The 18,229-nt window shown below is 53.0% G+C and overlaps 1 protein-coding gene across 7 annotated transcripts in view; it reads right to left on the bottom strand.

Annotated features, from left to right (window-relative positions):
* Positions 1 to 18,229, bottom strand: part of g2e3 (G2/M-phase specific E3 ubiquitin protein ligase) — a 328,981-nt gene that overhangs the window by 250,818 nt on the left and 59,934 nt on the right. For 5 of the 7 annotated variants that reach the window (XM_078233704.1, XM_078233703.1, XM_078233707.1 and 2 more), the window contains one exon: positions 9,511 to 9,612. The exons of the other annotated variants lie outside the window; for them this stretch is intronic. In XM_078233704.1, coding sequence (XP_078089830.1) covers positions 9,511 to 9,612 — 102 coding nt within the window. The remainder of the gene's footprint in view (positions 1 to 9,510; positions 9,613 to 18,229) is intronic. 7 annotated transcript variants of the gene reach the window in all.

The raw sequence follows: 18,229 nt of genomic DNA, 5'->3' as shown, positions 1-18,229 counted from the left end.
GGTTCAGAAGAATAAAGGGGGGGATCTCACAGAAATTCTAACAGGACTAGAGAGGGTACATCCCTGATGGATGTTACCGATGATAGGGGAGTCCAGTAACAAGGGTCATAGTCGAAGGATAAAGGGTAAACCTTTTAGGACTGAGACGAGGAGAAATTTCTGTACCCAGAGAGTGGTAAGCCTGTGAAATACACTGCCACAGAAAACAGCTGAGGCCAAAACATTGCACGTTTACAAAAAGGAGTTAGATAAAGCTCTTGGGGCAAAAGGGATCCAAATATATGGAGGGAGGCAGGATCAGGCTATTGAGTTGGATGATCAGCCATGATCATACTGAATGGAGTAGCAGGCTCCAAAGGCCGAATGGCCTACTCCTGCCCCTGTTTTCTATGTTTCTATGTCAATTAATTGAATAAATTAATTAAACAGTGAATTAAAACACATTAAAAAGATGGCAGGACTGGTGATGGTCATGGTTGCAGCAAGAGATGGCAGGACTGGTGATGTGTCATGGCTGTAGCAAAAGATGGCAGGACAGTTGATGTATCATGGCTGCATCATGTGGGAGCTCCTAGATGCCATTATGATCTAGGGCAAACATGTCTGTCTAAGTGTTTTTGGCTTGAACAACTTTGGATCAGAGTCACTGAGCTGGAGGACACATTGCAGAGAATCATAGAAACCCTACAGTACAGAAAGAAGCTATTTGGCCCATCGAGTCTGCACCGACCACAATCCCACCCAGGCCCTACCCCCATATCCCCACATATTTTACCCACTAAACCCTCTAACCTACACATCTCAGGACACTAAGGGGCAATTTAAGCATGGCCAATCAACCTAACCTGCACATCTTTGGAATACTCAACTAGCATAGTGAACTATTCTAAGTAATTTGCTCACTAGTATGGATTGATTAGTAATAACAAAGAACAAATACACTGCAATGCATTAGGGAATGTTACTTGGACACTTCATACCAGGAGGCGGTCACACCCCTTAGGATAAGGTCTTCGGATTTGGTCCATGGTCAGTGACAGGAGGGTGTGACTGCAAATGAGGCAGGTAAGGGACCCAGGTTGCAGCAGTGCAGGAGTCTTTGCAGCTGTCCGACAGGTTTGAGTCTTTTTCAGCTTGTTTCAATGAGAGTGGGGAATGCAGGATGGGTGAGCTGACTGGCCATAGCACTGCAGTACCAAAAGCCATTCACGTGTGGGGAGCAAAAAGGAATGTCGCGTTAGTGTGGAACAATATAGTAGGAGGGACTGACACTGATCTTGTCAGTAAAGAGCTAGTATTTTTCCAAGGCTAGTATTTTAAGTTTAAAGATGACCAATTATGAGGGTATAAAAGAAGAGCGAGTTTAAACAAACTGGCAAATTAGGTTACAGATTGGTCAGAGGTGCCATGGCAGACATTTAAAAGGAATATTTTAGAATAGATATATTCCAATGAGAAAGAAAAATTCCAAGGGGAGGACCAACGATCCATAGTTTATTAAAAAAATTAAAGATAGTATCAAACTCAAAATGAAAAAGCACAGAATTATGCAAGAATGGATGGCAGGGTCAGTAGATTAGACAGAACATAAAAAAACAACAAAGAATGAGTAAAGTGATTAGTAAGAAGTACAAGTGAAACCAGCTAGCAATATAAAAACAGATTTCAAGAGTTTCTATGGATTTTTACAAATAGACTTAACGTGAGCTTTGATCCTATGGAAATTGAGTCTGGGGAATTAATAATAGAAAATAAGGAGATGGCAGATGAATTGAACAGGTATGTTGCATCGGTCTTCACCAGACAGGATATAAGTAACATTCTCCCTGTGTCTGCGTGGGTTTCCTCGGGGTACTCCGGTGGAAACCCATAGTCCAAAGATGTGCGGGTTAGGTAGATGGGCCATGCTAAATTGTCTCTTGGTGTCAGGGGGACTAACTAGGGTAAATGCATGGAGTTATGGGGATAGGGTCTGGGTGGGACTGTGGTCGACGCAGACTCGATGGGTCGAATGGCCTCCTTCTGCACTGTAGGATTCTATGCAATTGCTGTAAATCAGGAAATGAAGGGGAGAGACAAGGTCAAGAAAATTACAATCATCAGTGGTATTGAGCAAATTGTTAGTGATATGAGCAGGCCCTGATTGACTTTATCCGAGGGTCGGAAAAGAGCTGGCTAGTGAGATAGTTATTGCGTTGGTTTTAACTTTCGGAAACTCTTTAGTTTCAGGGAACGTTTCATGAGATTCAAAAATTGCGAACATAACTTCTTTGTTCAAGAAGGAGGGAGGCAGAAAGCAGGAAACTGTTAGAAGCTATTATTAAAGGCATTGTAGTAGGGCACTGAGATAAATTCAAGGTAATTAGGCAGAGTCAACATTGTGAAAGAGAAATCATGTTTAACCAATTTACTGGAGTTCTTTAAAGGGAGTTACATGTGCTGTGGATAAAGGAGAACAGGTACTGTGCTTAGATTTCCAGAATGCATTTGTTAAGGTGCCATATCAATGGTTATTGCAGAAAATAAAAGCTAATAGTGTAGGGGGCAATATTGGATGAAAAGACGTTGGCTACCTAACACAAGAGTAGGTATAAATGAGTAATTTCCTAGTTGACAAGATATGCGCTACAGGGATTAGTGCTGGTGCCTCACCTTTTAGAATTTATATAAGTGATTTGAAGATTATGGTTACGAAATTTGCTGATGACACAAAGGTAGGTAAGTTACAAAGATGATATGAGAAGGCTACAAAGGGATATAGGTAGGTTAACTCAGTGGGCAAAGATCTGGCAAATGACATATGTGGACAAATGTGAAACTGTTCATTTGGCAGAAAGAATAAAAAAAAGAGCATTTTATCTAAATGGTGAGAGATTGCAGAGCTGTGATACACGAGGATCGGGGTTTCCTCGTGCATAAATTGCAAAAGGTTACTATTCAGGAGCAGTAAGTAATTAGGAAAGCTAATAAAATGGTGGTGCTTACTGGGATGGGAATTGAATACAAAAGCAGAGAGATGATGTTGTATCTGTGCAGGGCATTGGTGAGAATACATCTCACCAACCGTGTTGGTCTCCTTATTTAAGGAAGGACGAAAACATATTGCAAGTTCAAATAAATTTGAACTTAATCAACCAATAACTGGAATATGAGGGTTGTCTTATGGGGAAAATAAGCAAGCTATTGCAGATGCTGAAACAAAAACAGATGCTGCCAGAGCTGCTGAGTTTTTCCAGCATTCTGTGTTCCTGTCTTATGAGGAAAGGTTGGCTTGTATCAACTGGAGTTCAGAAGAATAAGAGGTGACTTGATTGAACCACAAGATCGTGAGGGGTCTTGGCAGGATCGATCTGGAAAGAGTGTTTCCTCTCATGGAAGCATCAAGAACTAGAGGTACAGTTTAAAAATAAGGAGTCACCCATTTAGGGCAGCGATGAGGAGAATTTCTTTTCTCCCACAGGACAGCGAGTCAAAGAACAAAGAACAATACAGCACAAGAACAGGCCCTTCGGCCCTCCAAGCCCGCGCCGCTCCCTGATCCAAACTAGACCATTCTTTTGTATCCCTCCATTCCCACTCCGTTCATGTGGCTATCTAGATAAGTCTTAAACGTTCTCAGTGTGTCCGCCTCCACCACCTTGCCCGGCAGCGCATTCCAGGCCCCCACCACTCTCTGCGTAAAATACGTCCTTCTGATATCCGTGTTAAACCTCCCTCCCCCCCTCACCTTGAACCTATGACCCCTCATGAACGTCACCACCGACCTGGGAAAAAGCATCCCACCGTTCACCCTATCTGTGCCTTTAATAATTTTATACACCTCTATTAGGTCACCCCTCATCCTGTCTTTCCAGTGAGAACAACCCCAGTTTACCCAATCTCTCCACATAACTAAGCCCTTCCATACCAGGCAACATCCTGGTAAACCTCCTCTGTACTCTCTCTAAAGCCTCCACGTCCTTCCGGTAGTGTGGCGACCAGAACTGGGCGCAGTATTCCAAATGCGGCAGAACCAACGTTCTATACAACTGCAACATCAGACCCCAACCTTTATACTCTATGCCCCGTCCTATAAAGGCAAGCATGCCATATGCCTTATTCACTACCTTCTCCACCTGTGACGTCACCTTCAAGGATCTGTGGACTTGCACACCCAGTTCCCTCTGCGTATCTATACCCTTTATGGTTCTGCCATTTATCGTATAGCTCCCCCCTACGTTAGTTCTACCAAAATGCATCACTTCGCATTTATCTGGATTGAACTCCATCTCTCATTTCTTTGCCCAAATTTCCAGCCTATCTATATCCTTCTGTAGCCTCTGACAATGTTCCTCACTATCTGCAAGTGCAGCCATTTTCGTGTCGTCCACAAACTTACTGATCACCCCAGTTACACCTTCTTCCAGATCGTTTATATAAATCACAAACAGCAGAAGTCCCAATACAGAGCCCTGCGGAACACCACTAGTCACAGGTATCCAGCCGGATAAAGACCCTTCCACTACCACCCTCTTGGTCTTCTGTGACCAAGCCAGTTCTCCACCCATCTAGCCACCTCCTCCTTTATCCCATGAGATCCAACCTTTTGCACCAACCTACCATGAGGGACTTTATCAAACGCTTTACTAAAGTCCATATAGACGACATCTACGGCCCTTCCCTCGTCAACCATTCTAGTCACTTCTTCAAAAAACTCCACCAGGTTCGTGAGGCATGACCTCCCTCTCACAAAACCATGCTGACTATCGTTAATGAGTTTATTCCTTTCTAAATGCGCATACATCCTATCTCTAAGAATCCTCTCCAACAACTTCCCGACCACGGACGTCAAGCTCACCAGCCTATAATTTCCCAGGTTATCCTTCCTACCCTTCTTAAATAACGGGACCACAGTCTTTGGAACTCTCTTCCTCAAAAGGAGGTGGAAGCCAAATCTTTGAATATATTAAGGCGGAGTTAGAATTCTTGCTGAGGGGTAGGTGGGAATATGAAGTTGAGATTACAATCAGATCAGGCGCAATCCTATTGAAAGGTGGAGCAGGCCCAAAATTGAGTGGTCTACTCCTGCTCCATATTTTACAGTAAGAAGTTTAACAACAACAGGTTTATTTACAATGGTTTTATTTACAAGTTACAGATTACAATGTGTAATCCCCACAGCTTGCCTGGACTTGCAGAATTTCACTGGCTGTCCTGTCTGGAGACAATACACATCTCTTTGACCTGTCTTGGTGCTCTCTCCACTCACATTGTTTGTACCTTTAAGACTTGATTAGCTGTAAGTATTCGCATTCCAACCATTATTCTGTAAATTGAGTGTGTGTCTTTATATACCCTGCTTGGGAACAGAATTCCCACTCACCTGAAGAAGGAGCTTAAAGCTCCAAAAGCTTGTGGCTTTTGCTACCAAATAAACCTGTTGGACTTTAACCTGGTGTTGTTAAACTTCTTACTGTGTTTACCCTAGTCCAACGCCGGCATCTCCACACCATATTTTATAAACAGGCAATGAAAAGCTTGATTAAAGAACAGGATTTTAAGAACGTTCTTAAAGACAAATGAGGTGTGATTTGTCAGTAAAGGCTGCAACCAACTGCAGCAGTATAAGCAGCACAAGCATTAGAAAATATAGCTAGTTAAGGAGCTTTGGTGAGAGAAAGCACGTTGCCACCTATGAAGGGAAAGCTATGATGTCAATCTTAACAGTGTGGATGGCAATGGCATTGTTTGCAAGTAGAATGAAATTCTGAAAGGTACGTGGGAGAGGGGCAGTGATCGCTGCAACAATTCCATCCAGGCCCTATCCCCGAAAGCCCACATATTTACCCTGCCAATCCCGCTAACATACACATCCTGGGACACGAAGGGGCAACTTAGCATGGCCAATTAACCTAACCTGCACATCTTTGGACTGTGGGAGGAAACCGGAGCACCCAGAGGAAACCCACTCAGACACAGGGAGAATGTGCAAACTCCACACAGACCGTGACCCAAGGCAGGAATTGAACCCAGGTCCCTGGAGCTGTGAGGCAGCAGTGCTAACCACTGTGCCACCGTGCTGCCCGTGGCAGGCAAGTCAGAAAAGAGAGGAATAGTGATGGGTCGAGACAGGGACTGGGGTGATAAATTACCAAAGAGAGGAAAAATGAATCATGGTGAAGAGATAAAGACATAACAGAAGACAGACTAAGAGAAAAAAGATGGCACATAGAAGTCATGGGCCCAGAGACAATCAATCCTCAGAAGCAAGAGGGGAAAGAAAATTGACAGGAAAATATAAACTGTGAAAGATCACTTACAGTTTCATTGCCTGATCTCAATGAATGAAATTGGGTGGGTTATGAAATCGGTGGAAAACGCACTCATCAAATTACTATTTAGCTAGTCTTAATGTGGATGCAAAATAAAAGGAACATTTTTTGTTCAAAGTAATTCCATTTTATACAACAAAATAGTAACCTGAGGCACTTTCCCAAATATTAGTGGCATTTTCCAGGATTGTGCAGCTCAAAAGCAACATTCTGGAATTCTAGAAATCTTGGCCTGCTGGTTATGAAGTTACTCCAAGATGAATTGGGAGGCTACTAATCACGAATATCACTGATGTAACTGAAGTGCCTTTTTGATGATAACAACTTGTGAAGCTACTGTGCCTTGAAAAAATGTATTTTAATCATGTTTCTCTGCAGTTCTTTTAAGAAGCCCTGGTCTTTTGTGATTGCTGCCTTACCGGTATCTGTTATGGTTGCTGTAGCAGATAATTGCAGCAATGTTTGCTTTTAATCTGGGCCTAATTCAATGTCCTAGGGTTTTATGATCCCTTTGAATTGTCAGGGGAAGGCTGATTGATAGGTCACGGTCAGGTAGTTCCTTCTCAGGGAAATTCCAAGAGTTACTTTCAGTATAGTTAGAAGCTGTTTGGAATCCAGAATGAAAACAGTTTGTGTGGGGAATTTTCCCATCCTGTGAATCGTAGTGGGCAAGGGATCAGACGATGCAAAGGTTCGTGACATTGGGCAGGGTTTTCCAGTTCTGGGGCAAGCGCAGCCGGAAAATCCCACCCTGTGTATCTCTGCCAGGTACTGAAAATTCTGCTGGCTGCTGGTTAGTTAAAAGCTGTTTGGAAGCAGTCTTTCTTGCCTTTCTGGAGTGAAACTTTTGCTGTCGGTGGTTTGCTGGCTAAAAGCTGGAAGCCAGCATGGCTCGATCTCTACCTTGAGATGTGCTGGGAACTCCAGGACGGGGAAGTCAGAATCTCAATTCTCCATCCAGAGGACTAATTCACAGCAGGTGTTGCAAAACTGCAAGATCCAGCATCATGTGAGCAGACTTGTCTGTGCCAAAACGAGGACAGGGGTGTGTTTGTAGGTGTTTGTTTGGTCGGAACAGTACATTTAGCTGTTAAGGTCCACATAATATCATGATTTTTTTTCTTGTTTGTAATTGGTAAAAGTTATTGCTAATCATCTGATGTGCGAACTGTACTCTTAAATAAACTTCATTTGATACAAGTTTGCTAGTGGATCATTTGAATCATACCTGGAGTGAAACATCTTATGCTTACCTGCGTCAAATGCAAAGTGCAAAACTTATAAACTAGGCTGACTTCATACAACACTTTAGAACATAGAACATAGAACACTACAGCGCAGTACAGGCCCTTCGGCCCTCGATGTTAAAACATAAACATAGAAACCCTACAGTGCAGAAGGAGGCCATTCGGCCCATCGAGTCTGCACCGACCACAATCCCACCCAGGCCCTACCCCCACATATTTTACCCGCTAATCCCTCTAACCTACGCATCCCAGGACTCTAAGGGACAATTTTTAACCTGGTCAATCAACCTAACCCGCACATCTTTGGACTGTGGGAGGAAACCGGAGCACCCGGAGGAAACCCACGCAGACACGAGGAGAATGTGCAAACTCCACACAGACAGTGACCCGAGCCGGGAATCGAACCCGGGATCCTGGAGCTGTGAAGCAGCAGTGCTAACCACTGTGCTACCGTGCCGCCCGGCCAGTGGAACCAATCCAATGCCCCTCTAATCTACACTATTCCAATATCATCCATATGTTTATCCAATAACCATTTGAATGCTCTTAATGTTGACGAGTCCACTACTGCTGCAGGCAGGGCATTCCACACCCTTACCACTCTCTGAGTAAAGAACCTACCTCTAACATCTGTCCTATATCTCTCACCCCTCAATTTAAAGCTATGTCCTCTCGTGCAAGCCAACACCATCCGAGGAAAAAGGCTCTCACTATCCACCCTATCTAATCATCTGATCATCTTGTATGCCTCTATTAAGTCACCTCTTAACCTTCTTCTCTCTTAACGAAACAACCTCAAGCCCCTCATACGATTTTCCCACCATACCAGGCAACATCCTGGCAAATCTCCTCTGTACCCTTTCCAACACTTCCACATCTTTCCTATAATGCGGCAACCAGAACTGTACGCAATAATCCAAATGCGGCCGCACCAGAGTTTTGTACAGTTGCAGCATGACCTCCTGGCTCCGAAACTCAATCCCTCTGCCAATAAAAGCTAACACACCGTACGCCTTCTTAACAACCCTATCAACCTGGGTGCCAACTTTCAGGGATCTATGCACATGGACACCCAGATCCCTCTGTTCATCCACACTACCAAGTATCTTACCATTAGCCCAGTACTCTGTATTCCTGTTACTCCTTCCAAAGTGAATCACCTCACACTTTGGAGTTTCTGACCTGGATTTTAACAAACCAACAAAATCTTCTCTTTTGATTAAATATATACTTCCCACAAAAATAACCCGCAGATGTTTCTACCCATTTTAATCAAGACTTAAGAAGTGCAAGGACAATCGTCCTATTTTCCATAATACATTGTTACAATTGATCTCAAAAGAAGAACAAATTACAGTTTAGAATAGAAATTGGGTTTAAGTTAATCAAATACATCTGAGTGCAGGTCTCAACATGAAAGAATAGTGGGGAAAGGGATTTAAAATTAGCCAGAATAGTAACAGTTCGGAGGGAAAGAGTTATGATTTATACCTAACATGAAGATGTTAACAGTTTGATCATGTGTGGATTCAATGAACTGAAATGAAACCAATTATTATGATTTTGAATGTAGAATGTTTACGTTTCAATTAAAAGGAATTTAATAATGGATTTTAACATTTTAAAAATGAATCTATATTTCAGTCAAAAAATGCAAACGATGCAGAAAAATGGTGATATGAATTCCAAGCTCATAACTTAGTCAGTGGAAAAATACAATGTTTTTCTAAGAAATCAGGCCACTATTCGAAAATTCCCCACTTCAAATAGCACTCCAATTATTGAGAACATGCTATGAAATCCAAGAGAGAAAGAAATATACTATCCCCATTTTCAGTTTTTGATAAATCATCAGTTAGCTTCAGTTTGCAATTAACTGAAAGATTACATGTTGACTGAAATTGAGTGACAAGGAAAAATGACAAGTTAATAAAATAGTAAATCTGACATACCATTCGTGAAGCTCTGCGAATCTCTTTTCTGATATCTGCAGCTAGAAACCCATAAATGCCTTCATTCTCTTTCCCACGCTGATACAAGCCACTTGACATAATCTATACCATGTATCAAAATACACACGTGAGTTACTCCAAATGCAGGATTTAAAAGAAAACCAAAAGTAAAATTAAAAACCAATTATCTCAAAAGTGAGCTCTTCATTTAGAACTGTCACCGGTTGCCTTTTCAAGTTGAAAACCATCATTTTTTTTTTTAAGTGATGCAGCAGAAAATCTGATACCATGAGCAACAATTTGTTAGTTTAGCCTTAGTGAAATTAATTTCAGAATAATTGTATTAGCTCCTGTTGATCAGGATAAAGACGAGTCTGGGGAAGAGGCCGACAGTCAGTTTCTGGAAGCAGACGTCTCCATTCCTGCGAGGAGCGGGCAGGGATGGGGCAAAAAGCAGGGGGCGAGGATGGGGTCGCGGGGGAAATGGTCACGGCGAAGGGTGAGGCAGGGCAGGGGAGCGGGTGCGGGGGGGGGGGAAAGAGAGCGGGTGCGGGTGCAGGGGGGGGGGGAGAGCGGGTGCAGGGGGGAGAGCGGGTGCAGGGGGGAGAGCGGGTGCAGGGGGGAGAGCGGGTGCAGGGGGGAGAGCGGGTGCAGGGGGGAGAGCGGGTGCAGGGGGGAGAGCGGGTGCAGGGGGGAGAGCGGGTGCAGGGGGGAGAGCGGGTGCAGGGGGGAGAGCGGGTGCAGGGGGGAGAGCGGGTGCAGGGGGGAGAGCGGGTGCAGGGGGGAGAGCGGGTGCAGGGGGGAGAGCGGGTGCAGGGGGGAGAGCGGGTGCAGGGGGGAGAGCGGGTGCAGGGGGGAGAGCGGGTGCAGGGGGGAGAGCGGGTGCAGGGGGGAGAGCGGGTGCAGGGGGGGAGAGCGGGTGCAGGGGGGAGAGCGGGTGCAGGGGGGAGAGCGGGGGAAGGGGAAAACCGGTGCAGGGGGAGAGCGGGTGCAGGGGGAGGGGAGCCGGTGTAGGGGGGGGAGCCGGCGCGGGGGGGGGGGGGCGCGCAGGGGGGGGGGGAAGCGGGGACGCGGGGGGGGGGGGAGCGGGGGCGCAGGGGGGGGAAGCGGGGGCGCAGGGGGGGGGAAGCGGGGGCGCAGGGGGGGGAAGCGGGGGCGCAGGGGGGGGGAAGCGGGGGCGCAGGGGGGGGAAGCGGGGGCGCAGGGGGGGGAAGCGGGGGCGCAGGGGGGGGAAGCGGGGGCGCAGGGGGGGGGAAGCGGGGGCGCAGGGGGGGGAAGCGGGGGCGCAGGGGGGGGAAGCGGGGGCGCAGGGGGGGGAAGCGGGGGCGCAGGGGGGGGAAGCGGGGGCGCAGGGGGGGAAGCGGGGGCGCAGGGGGGGGAAGCGGGGGCGCAGGGGGGGGAAGCGGGGGCGCAGGGGGGGGGAGCGGGGGCGCAGGGGGGGGGAGCGGGGGCGCAGGGGGGGGAGCGGGGGCGCAGGGGGGGGGAGCGGGGGCGCAGGGGGGGGGAAGCGGGGGCGCAGGGGGGGGAAGCGGGGGCGCAGGGGGGGGAAAGCGGGGGCGCAGGGGGGGAAGCGGGGGCGCAGGGGGGGAAGCGGGTGCAGGGGGAGAGCGGGTGCAGGGGGAGAGCGGGTGCAGGGGGAGAGCGGGTGCAGGGGGAGAGCGGGTGCAGGGGGAGAGCGGGTGCAGGGGGAGAGCGGGTGCAGGGGGAGAGCGGGTGCAGGGGGAGGGGAGCCGGTGTAGGGGGGGGAGCCGGCGCGGGGGGGGGGGGGGGGGGGGGGGCGCAGGGGGGGGGGAAGCGGGGACGCAGGGGGGGGGGGAAGCGGGGGCGCAGGGGGGGGAAGCGGGGGCGCAGGGGGGGGGAAGCGGGGGCGCAGGGGGGGGGAAGCGGGGGCGCAGGGGGGGGAAGCAGGGGGCGCAGGAGGGGGAAGCAGGGGGCGCAAGGGGGGGAAGCGGGGGCGCAGGGGGGGGAAGCGGGGGCGCAGGGGGGGGAAGCGGGGGCGCAGGGGGGGGAAGCGGGGGCGCAGGGGGGGAAGCGGGGGCGCAGGGGGGGAAGCGGGGGCGCAGGGGGGGGAAGCGGGGGCGCAGGGGGGGGAAGCGGGGGCGCAGGGGGGGAAGCGGGGGCGCAGGGGGGGGAAGCGGGGGCGCAGGGGGGGGAAGCGGGGGCGCAGGGGGGGGAAGCGGGGGCGCAGGGGGGGGAAGCGGGGGCGCGGGGGGGGAAGCGGGGGCGCGGGGGGGGAGCGGGGGCGCAGGGGGGGGGAGCGGGGGCGCAGGGGGGGGGAAGCGGGGGCGCAGGGGGGGGGAAGCGGGGGCGCAGGGGGGGGAAGCGGGGGCGCAGGGGGGAGAAGCGGGGGCGCAGGGGGGAGAAGCGGGGGCGCAGGGGGGAGAAGCGGGGGCGCAGGGGGGAAAAAGCGGGGGCGCAGGGGGGGGAAAGCGGGGGCGCAGGGGGGGGGGAGCGGGGGCGCAGGGGGGGGGGAGCGGGGGCGCAGGGGGGGGAAGCGGGGGCGCAGGGGGGGGAAGCGGGGGCGCAGGGGGGGAAGCGGGGGCGCAGGGGGGGAAGCGGGGGCGCAGGGGGGGAAGCGGGGGCGCAGGGGGGGAAGCGGGGGCGCAGGGGGGGAAGCGGGGGCGCAGGGGGGGAAGCGGGGGCGCAGGGGGGGAAGCGGGGGCGCAGGGGGGGAAGCGGGGGCGCAGGGGGGGAAGCGGGGGCGCAGGGGGGGAAGCGGGGGCGCAGGGGGGGAAGCGGGGGCGCAGGGGGGGAAGCGGGGGCGCAGGGGGGGAAGCGGGGGCGCAGGGGGGGAAGCGGGGGCGCAGGGGGGGAAGCGGGGGCGCAGGGGGGGAAGCGGGGGCGCAGGGGGGGAAGCGGGGGCGCAGGGGGGGAAGCGGGGGCGCAGGGGGGGAAGCGGGGGCGCAGGGGGGGAAGCGGGGGCGCAGGGGGGGAAGCGGGGGCGCAGGGGGGGAAGCGGGGGCGCAGGGGGGGAAGCGGGGGCGCAGGGGGGGAAGCGGGGGCGCAGGGGGGGAAGCGGGGGCGCAGGGGGGGAAGCGGGGGCGCAGGGGGGGAAGCGGGGGCGCAGGGGGGGAAGCGGGGGCGCAGGGGGGGAAGCGGGGGCGCAGGGGGGGAAGCGGGGGCGCAGGGGGGGAAGCGGGGGCGCAGGGGGGGAAGCGGGGGCGCAGGGGGGGAAGCGGGGGCGCAGGGGGGGAAGCGGGGGCGCAGGGGGGGAAGCGGGGGCGCAGGGGGGGAAGCGGGGGCGCAGGGGGGGAAGCGGGGGCGCAGGGGGGGAAGCGGGGGCGCAGGGGGGGAAGCGGGGGCGCAGGGGGGGAAGCGGGGGCGCAGGGGGGGAAGCGGGGGCGCAGGGGGGGAAGCGGGGGCGCAGGGGGGGAAGCGGGGGCGCAGGGGGGGAAGCGGGGGCGCAGGGGGGGAAGCGGGGGCGCAGGGGGGGAAGCGGGGGCGCAGGGGGGGAAGCGGGGGCGCAGGGGGGGAAGCGGGGGCGCAGGGGGGGAAGCGGGGGCGCAGGGGGGGAAGCGGGGGCGCAGGGGGGGAAGCGGGGGCGCAGGGGGGGAAGCGGGGGCGCAGGGGGGGAAGCGGGGGCGCAGGGGGGGAAGCGGGGGCGCAGGGGGGGAAGCGGGGGCGCAGGGGGGGAAGCGGGGGCGCAGGGGGGGAAGCGGGGGCGCAGGGGGGGAAGCGGGGGCGCAGGGGGGGAAGCGGGGGCGCAGGGGGGGAAGCGGGGGCGCAGGGGGGGAAGCGGGGGCGCAGGGGGGGAAGCGGGGGCGCAGGGGGGGAAGCGGGGGCGCAGGGGGGGAAGCGGGGGCGCAGGGGGGGAAGCGGGGGCGCAGGGGGGGAAGCGGGGGCGCAGGGGGGGAAGCGGGGGCGCAGGGGGGGAAGCGGGGGCGCAGGGGGGGAAGCGGGCGCAGGGGGGAAGCGGGCGCAGGGGGGAAGCGGGCGCAGGGGGGAAGCGGGCGCAGGGGGGAAGCGGGCGCAGGGGGGAAGCGGGCGCAGGGGGGAAGCGGGCGCAGGGGGGAAGCGGGCGCAGGGGGGAAGCGGGCGCAGGGGGGAAGCGGGCGCAGGGGGGAAGCGGGCGCAGGGGGGAAGCGGGCGCAAGGGGGGGAGCGGGCGCAAGGGGGGGAGCGGGCGCAAGGGGGGGAGCGGGCGCAAGGGGGGGAGCGGGCGCAAGGGGGGGAGCGGGCGCAAGGGGGGGAGCGGGCGCAAGGGGGGGAGCGGGCGCAAGGGGGGGAGCGGGCGCAAGGGGGGGAGCGGGCGCAAGGGGGGGAGCGGGCGCAAGGGGGGGAGCGGGCGCAAGGGGGGGAGCGGGCGCAAGGGGGGGAGCGGGCGCAAGGGGGGGAGCGGGCGCAAGGGGGGGAGCGGGCGCAAGGTGGGGAGCGGGCGCAAGGGGGGGAGCGGGCGCAAGGGGGGGAGCGGGCGCAAGGGGGGGAGCGGGCGCAAGGGGGGGAGCGGGCGCAAGGGGGGGAGCGGGCGCAAGGGGGGGAGCGGGCGCAAGGGGGGAAGCGGGCGCAAGGGGGGAAGCGGGCGCCAGGGGGGAAGCGGGCGCCAGGGGGGAAGCGGGTGCAGGGGGGGGAAGCGGGTGCAGGGGGGGGAAGCGGGTGCAGGGGGGGGAAGCGGGTGCAGGGGGGGCGGGTGCAAGGGGGGGAGCGGGTGCGGGGGGGCGGGGGCGGGTGAGGGCAGGGCTGGGGACGAGTGTAGGGGCAGGGGAGAGTGCGGGGGAGAGGGCAGGGGAGAGGCCGGGGACGGGGACGAGGAGAGGATAAAGCAGAGCGCAGGGAGAGGGCAGGATAAAGGAGAGCATGGATATGAGGAGAGGATAAAGCAGAGCGCAGGGAGAGGGCAGGATAAAGGAGAGCATGGATATGAGGAGAGGATAAAGCAGAGCGCAGGGAGAGGGCAGGATAAAGGAGAGCATGGATATGAGGAGAGGATAAAGCAGAGCGCAGGGAGAGGGCAGGATAAAGGAGAGCATGGATATGAGGAGAGGATAAAGCAGAGCGCAGGTACAAGGTTTCTCTTCAAACAATGCGCTGAATTGAAAAATTGAAGAATGACATCACAGGGAAGCGGTAAACTGATTGACTGGTGAGTAACTGATATTAGGGACTGTGTTTAAATAGCTGAAGATAAAAGAAACTTATTTTTTATTGGGAAAAATATTATTTAATACCTGTATCTAGATTTGTTCTAATCGAAGGCATTAATTGTAAATTTAAGACATGTCAGGAGAGGACAGCTGAGTGGAATGTGTGGCTTGTCACATGCGGGGAATCCCTGATGCTGCCGGTGTCCGAGATAACCAAATGTGCAGGAAGTGCTCCCAGCTGCAGAACCTGGAGCTCCGTGTTTCGGAGCTTGAGCAACAGCTGGAGACACTGTGGCGCACCTGCAAGACTGAGAGTTATGTGAACACCACAGCTCTAAGGACTAGTGGAAAGAAGGAAATAGTGACCACTGGAAAGTCCAGAAAGAACAGGCAAGGTCGTGCAGAAGTTCCCTGGACCCCACTCACTAACTGATATTTTATTTTGGAAGCTGATGAGGGTGCTGGCACCTCAGAGGAGTGCAGTCAGAGCCAAGCTTCTGGCACCACAAGCGGTTTGACTGCACAGGGTGGCGAGAAAAAAGAAAGGAAGAGTAATAGTGAGAGGGGATTCTTTTGTCAGAGAAGCAGACAGGCGCTTCTACAGTTGAAGACGTGACTCCAAGAGGTATGTTGCCTCCCTGGTGCCAGGTTCAGGGATGTCACTGAATGGCTGCAGGGCAGTCTGAATGGTGAGGGTGATGGGTTAAAGGTCGTGGTACATGTTGGCACCAATGATATCGGCAAAGTGAGAATTCAAGAAGCTAGGCAGTAGGTTAAAAAGCAATACCTCAATGGTTGTAATCTCTGGATTACTCCCCGTACCATGTGCTAGCAAGTATAGAAATAGGAAAATATGAATAAATGACTCAGGAATTGGTGCAGCAGGGAGGATTTTAGATTTCTGGATCACTGGGACCCTTTCTGGGGAAGGTAGTACATGTACAAACAGGATGGCCTGAACAAACTGAGTTAAAATAAAGGAAGCAAGTCAGAGTGAGTTCAGCCATGCTGAGTGTCAAGCGAGTAATGCAAGGCTGGATGGAGTGTAATAGGTAAGATTGATGAGTCAAGGGCACTGACACATGGAAGTGTGATATTGTTGCCATCACAGAAACATAGTTGAATGAAGAGCAAGACTGGCAACTCAACATTCCGGGGCATAAGATCTTTAGGTGAGACAGAGGAGAATGTAAAAAGGGAGGTGGTGTAGTACGATTAATTAAGGAGTCAATTACTGCTATAAGGAGAGATGACATCTTGGAAGGGTCTTCACACGAGGCTCTGTGGGTAGAATTTAGAAATGATAAGGGGCCAGCCACATTACTGGGAGTGTATTATAGGCCCCCAAAGAGTCAGTGGGAAATAGAGGACAGTTCAGAGAGGTGTGCAAGAGTAATAATTGGGTAATGGTACTAGGGGATTTCAAATTTCCCAACATAAATTGGGATAGTCACATTGTTAAGGGTTTAGAGGGGAGGATTTCTTGAAATTCATCCAGGGGAATTTGTTTTAAATCACTATGTAGAAGGTCCAAAAGGGATGCAGTGCTGGATGTGATTCTAAGGAAGAAAGCCAGACAAATTTTCAATGTGGCAGTGGGGGAGCACTTTAGCGAAAGCAACCACAACAAGGTATGGTTCAAATTTGTATTGGACAAGGAGAAAGATGGACTGCAAAAGATGGCTTTGGATAAGGAGAAAGCAGATTTTATTAAAATAAGGCAGGATCTGGCCAAAGTTCACTGGGAACAGCTCTATGTAGTATGTCTACAGCGAAACAGTGTGGGGCCTTCAAAAAGGAGCTGGGGAGAGTACAGGTCCAACATATACTCGTTCGGGGGAAATGTAGTGTGATGACTGCAGCCAGGCTAATGAGGTTGGCTTGCTAGAGTATGAAGTACAACCGTAGGTTCTTTAGGTTCACGGGCTCCCAAGCTTGCCCCTTGTCTTGTGGAGTCCATGGGCCATGTCTACGTTCTATGTTTTAGATTGCACACCTTTTTTGGTTTGTTTTTGGTTCGGGCTGTTCACCCTTCCTTTTGGGGAGCTGCCCCTTTTAATTTGTCCCCAAGTCAATTTGAGTTCGTTTATTTGGTTGGTATCAGAAGAAATACAACCGTAGGTTCTTTAGGTTCACGGGCTCCCAAGCTTGCCCCTGGTCTTGTGGAGTCCATGGGCCATGTCTACATTTTGTATCTTAGGTTGCACTCCCTTTTTGTTTTCCTTAAAAACCTTTCACTGATGTTTTGTCTGCACTTCAGTCCCACACTCCTGATCTATGGGCACCTGGTGCGGAGAGCGACCTCCTCGTGAACCTGCTCTTGGGCCTGGTGAGGCGAGCCATCAACAGGTCCAGCCAGCGGGCGATCGACAGGGTCGTCCATCCTTACTGTCTGCCCCTCTACCGCGGCTATATTCGCAGCCAGGTGTCCCTGGAGAGGGAGCATGCGGTGTCCATGGGCGCAGTTGACACCTTCCACGCTGGGCACCGCAGGGGCTGGGGTGCATTATCGACCCCGATAATCACACTATGATTTAATGTTTTAAGTTTCCTTTCGACTTTGTTTTTGGTTCGGGCTGTTCCCCCCTCCTTTTGGGGAGCTGCCCCTTTTAATTTGTCCTCAAGTTAATTTGAGTTCATTTATTTGGTTGGTGTCAAAAGGGATACCTGATGAGTCCATTATCAAAAGAAATTTAAAAATATCAAAAGAAATACCTGATGAGTCCTAATTAATGGTTAAATCAGGGAGCCTCATGCTCCCGATTTAAAGCAGATGTGTCAGATTCCCAGCCTGCATTTCAGCAGGAAGCAACTGGAGAACTGGTTGTGTGAAGATAGATGGTGTAAATAAAGTAACTTGGTGACGGGACTTTCGCCTCTGTGGAGTTATCACATGTTGGAACAATAAATTCAGGGAACCCTGGATGTCTAGGACAATAAGAAGTCTCACAACAGCAGGTTAAAGTCCAACAGGTTTATTTGGTAGCAAACACCACTAGCTTTCGGAGTGCTGCCCCTTCGTCAGGTGAGTGGGAGTTCTATTCACAAACAGAGCATATAAAGACACAAACTCAATTTACAAAATCATGGTTGGAATGCGAGTCTTTGCAGCTAATCAAGTCTTAAAGGTACAGACAATGTGAGTGGAGAGAGCATTAAGCACAGGTTAAAGAGATGTGTATTGTCTCCAGACAGGACAGTTAGTGAGATTTTGCAAGTTCAGGCAAGTCGTGGGGGTTACAGATAGTGTGACATGAACCCAAGATCCCGGTTGAGGCTGTCCTCATGTGTGCAGAACTTGGCTATCAGTCTCTGCTCAGCGACTCTGCGCTGTCGTGTGTCATGAAGGCCGCCTTGGAGAACGCTTACCCGAAGATCAGAGGCCGAATGTCTGTGACCGCTGAAGTGTTCCCCAACAGGAAGAGAACAGTTGTCATAACCATTGTCCGCAGCAAACTACCCAGCCTTCAGGAAAACAGTGACCACGACACCACGCAACCCTGCCGCAGCAACCTCTGCAAGACGTGCCGGATCATCGACACGGATGCCATCATCTCACGTGAGAACACCATCCAATAGGTACACGGTACATACTCTTGCAACTCGGCCAACGTTGTCTACCTGATACGCTGCAGGAAA

Source organism: Mustelus asterias, chromosome 18 (genome assembly GCF_964213995.1).
Source record: "Mustelus asterias chromosome 18, sMusAst1.hap1.1, whole genome shotgun sequence".
Lineage (NCBI taxonomy): Eukaryota > Metazoa > Chordata > Chondrichthyes > Carcharhiniformes > Triakidae > Mustelus > Mustelus asterias.
Note: the sequence above shows the minus strand (reverse complement) of the source record. Positions and strands in the feature narration are given on the sequence as shown.